This window comes from Erigeron canadensis, chromosome 1 (assembly GCF_010389155.1).
Source record: "Erigeron canadensis isolate Cc75 chromosome 1, C_canadensis_v1, whole genome shotgun sequence".
Classification (NCBI taxonomy): domain Eukaryota; kingdom Viridiplantae; phylum Streptophyta; class Magnoliopsida; order Asterales; family Asteraceae; genus Erigeron; species Erigeron canadensis.
This window is the reverse complement of record NC_057761.1, coordinates 27688534-27692060: the sequence shown is the minus strand read 5'-3', so window position 1 is coordinate 27692060 and position 3527 is coordinate 27688534. Positions and strand designations below refer to the sequence as shown.

At 37.5% G+C, this 3527-nt stretch overlaps 1 protein-coding gene across 1 annotated transcript; it reads left to right on the top strand.

Moving 5' to 3' along the window:
- Window positions 1-1466: 1466 nt before the first annotated feature.
- Window positions 1467-2654, top strand: LOC122588890. The gene has a single exon (XM_043761114.1). The coding sequence runs from the start codon at window positions 1467-1469 to the stop codon at window positions 2652-2654; it is 1188 nt and encodes a 395-aa protein (XP_043617049.1).
- Window positions 2655-3527: the final 873 nt, after the last annotated feature.

Genomic DNA, 3527 nt, shown 5'->3' with positions numbered 1-3527 from the left:
TTAATTCACTTAAGAGCAATAGCTGAAAATCCTGCCAACTTAAGGAACCAAAAATGTAATTTTCTCTTTGGTTTTATAGTATCAATTAATTAATTAATTCCTCCGTTTAAAATTACGGTTCCCTTTGGCCCATTTAAGCCAATAAGCCCAATTGAAATTGTTAACCTTGCAATATTATCATCCAGGTCAAAATTGTGTGCGGCCCAAAGAAAATCTACAGTGTAAAAATACTTGATAAATACCTGGCGGTTGACAGCGGATAACAACCAGACATTAAGTTGAATGCGGGTTATAAATTTAACATCGTAATTGTTACCATCAGACCAAACAAAAATATGGTTAAACACTATATTTAAATCTTAAAACACAAATTTTGGTGACGAAATATAAAATTGTAATTTTCTTTAAAAGATAAAAATTAAAAATTAAAAACTTAAATGCTTGTATATTTAGGGTGACACTTGGATAATTCATTTAAGGAAATTGTCTTTTTGAAATTGAATATCTTGGGACTTATCTTGTTGGAGGTGTAGATTGAAACACCAATCCCTTGTATTGTATTGGTATTAACGAGGGAAAGTGTCCGCGCATTGCGGCGGTGAGATGGTAGGGGTGATAGGTCACAGGAGGTGATAAGTCATAGAGTGTGATAGCCAAACGCTTTATCGAATAACATCTCTAATGAAAGAGCATGAAATTTTAATAAAAGATGAATGAATAAATTAGATGAATAAAATGATTTATGGAGGAAAGAGAAAAAAATGAGTGGTTGAGATTTGAGGAGAGAGAAAAAAATGAGTGGTTGAGATTTAAAGTTATCATAGGTATATTAGCTAAGGATGTTTAAATTAGTGAATAAAAAAAGTGGTATCTACCAATAAACTAAAACAAGATTAATACTTTTTATGAACGACACTTGGCTCATTCTTTAGATGACATGTGTCCCTTTTAAGTTACCTTACAAATATCAAATACTTATATTTATTCAAATTCCTTATCAAATACTAATTAAACTCTAAGCTTTGAGCTATAGATACAGAATACATATTAACCCATGTGATCGATCGACATTAATAAATTACAGTCGACATTCTTCTTTTATCAAGAGTTAGAGCACTCACAGTCGACCTGTTCCTGTTCGTCCATGGTTCGTTCTTGCACCGAGGACGAGTGCACACGGTTAGGTGTGTCTCGTCCCGGTGCTCGTTCTCGGCACTTCGTCCCCCCATTAACGAACGGTTTTGGCTTTTTTTTTTTTTTAATTGGACGCTCCATTTAAAAAAAAACGAACGTTATTGCCAACGGTCATATTTGACCATGCATGCACTAGGAAACATGAATATGCACAAGCCTTCTTCTCCAACTATCACTATATATATACATATACTCCATATATCCGACCATTTCTATACATATACAAAACAACACCCATTTCTCCAAAACAACACCCATTTCTACCATACAAAATGTCTAGAAACTTTAGCAACCAACGGGGTGACGACTTCTATAACGCGGCGCTTAACTTCTCCCCCATTAACTCCTCCGCTCCATCTCAAGTATCTCACAACTCACCATCCACACCACAGTATCCACCCTACATACCATCACCAAACGATTATCAATACCAACAAAGGCTACACTATCAACAATGGTTATCCCAACAACAACAACCCTCAACCCAACCTCCACCACTAGTCGCGGTCCAACCACCACCACAGCCACCACCAGTCGCACCACAGCCACCACCAGTCGATATACCAGAGTCATCCATTCCAGAAAGGAAAGTTAAACGCATGGCGAGTCGCAAAAAGGGAGATGCAGTCGACCCACCCGAGACGAAGAAAGCTTGGACCGAGTTGGAGATGAAGATTTTGATCGAGTGTTGGCTCAATGCGTCTGAAGATCCAGACTTTAGGACCGATAGAAAGGGTGATATTTTTTGGGACACAGTGATGGAGAACTACAATGCACAAGTGGAATTTCAAAGAAGGAAGAATCAAATGACGTCAAAATGGAGGAATATTCGAGCCCAAGTTGCCAAGTTCAATGCCATTTATGCCAAGTACAATGATAACCGAATTAGTGGAGAAAACGACGCCCAAGTGATGGAAGAGGCGCGACAAGCCTACAAAGACGAAGTTGGAGCCGCGTTTAACATGTATGATTGTTGGTTACTTTTGAAGGATAAGCTGTTGATTCTCACGCCTTCCGCCGTTGATGTTTTGGGTCGTAACATGAAAAACCGAAGACCAGGAGTTGTGGATCTTGAAAGTGAAGATGATGTTCCTGCCTATGAACCCGTCAATCTTGGAACCGAAAACGAACTCTTCGGGCCCGACCCGTATGCGCGTCCATCTAAATCAAAGACTCCCCGCACTTTCACCTCTTCCAATGCAGGTTCAGCTCGCTCATCAGCATCAGACATCGCAGCACGACTAGAGAAGCATTGTAGCACCCGACAGGAGATTATGGAGTCCCAGAAGGAGTCACTAGCTTGGATACGCGAGGAAGAAACAAAAAGGACAATGTATTCGGCACCTTCTTTCATGGGAACGACCAAGTTGGACGAAGAGGAGAAGATGTTCATAAAGGACGCGAAGAAGAAGCTCATGGCAGATTATTCACCGTTGGTCCGAGGTCCTCACGGTGTTTAGATGGTTTTGTAGTTGGTTTAATATGTGATTTTAATTTTTATTATGTACCGAACAATTTCATTTTAATTTTCTAGTTTAATGTGTGTTGTAATTTTTTTTTCTAAGTTTTTTTATATATTTTGTTTAAATTTTATGAATGAAGTATGTTTTTTTAATTAATTGAATGATTTTTCTAAGTTTATATATATATATATATTGTATTTTTAGTTGTTTAAAAATAAATAAATGGTGAGTCCTAGACTAGTCCTTGGGTTGTGGGTGTTTTGAGGGATTAGTCCTTGGTTAGTCCCTGGGCTGATGTGGAGCTGATATGGTGCTGACAGGGACTAGTCCTTGAAGGATGAGTGCCTACGACTGTGAATGCTCTTATTGCACTAATTGTTTTGTCATGATGTAAGAACGATTTACATTAGATCGAAAAGCCAGAAATTGTACATGTATTTGGATTTCTAAACTTCTTTTTCCTTCCATTATATACTACATACATGTGTCAATTTTTCAAACTTTCATTACTTATATTATCTATATCTATATACTCCTTTATAAAGGAGATTGGCTCTAAGACATTCAGAACTTAAAATGTCCAAGCTACCCTTTAGCTTAAAATCTTCTCACGCTCTAAAAACTCCCACCTAGCAAACCATCCTCATTCGCTCCAAGAACCCTAATCCTCTCCTTCAAGGACGGAGCCAGAATTTTTTTTGTGAGGGGACAAATTTAAAAGTCTCTATTTATATTTATTAGACTCATCTTTGAGAGGAAAAAAATTTTTAAACAAAAATTAACTTTCACCGGAGAATTAAAAAAATGGACCCTTAAAATAATTTCGTCTGGGTGCCAGTTATGACTTGTGAGAACATCTATCTTTAACTT

Excerpts from the sequence above, each read along its gene's own strand:
- LOC122588890 (XM_043761114.1), top strand. The coding sequence starts at position 1,467 with ATGTCTAGAAACTTTAGCAACCAACGGGGTGACGACTTCTATAACGCG.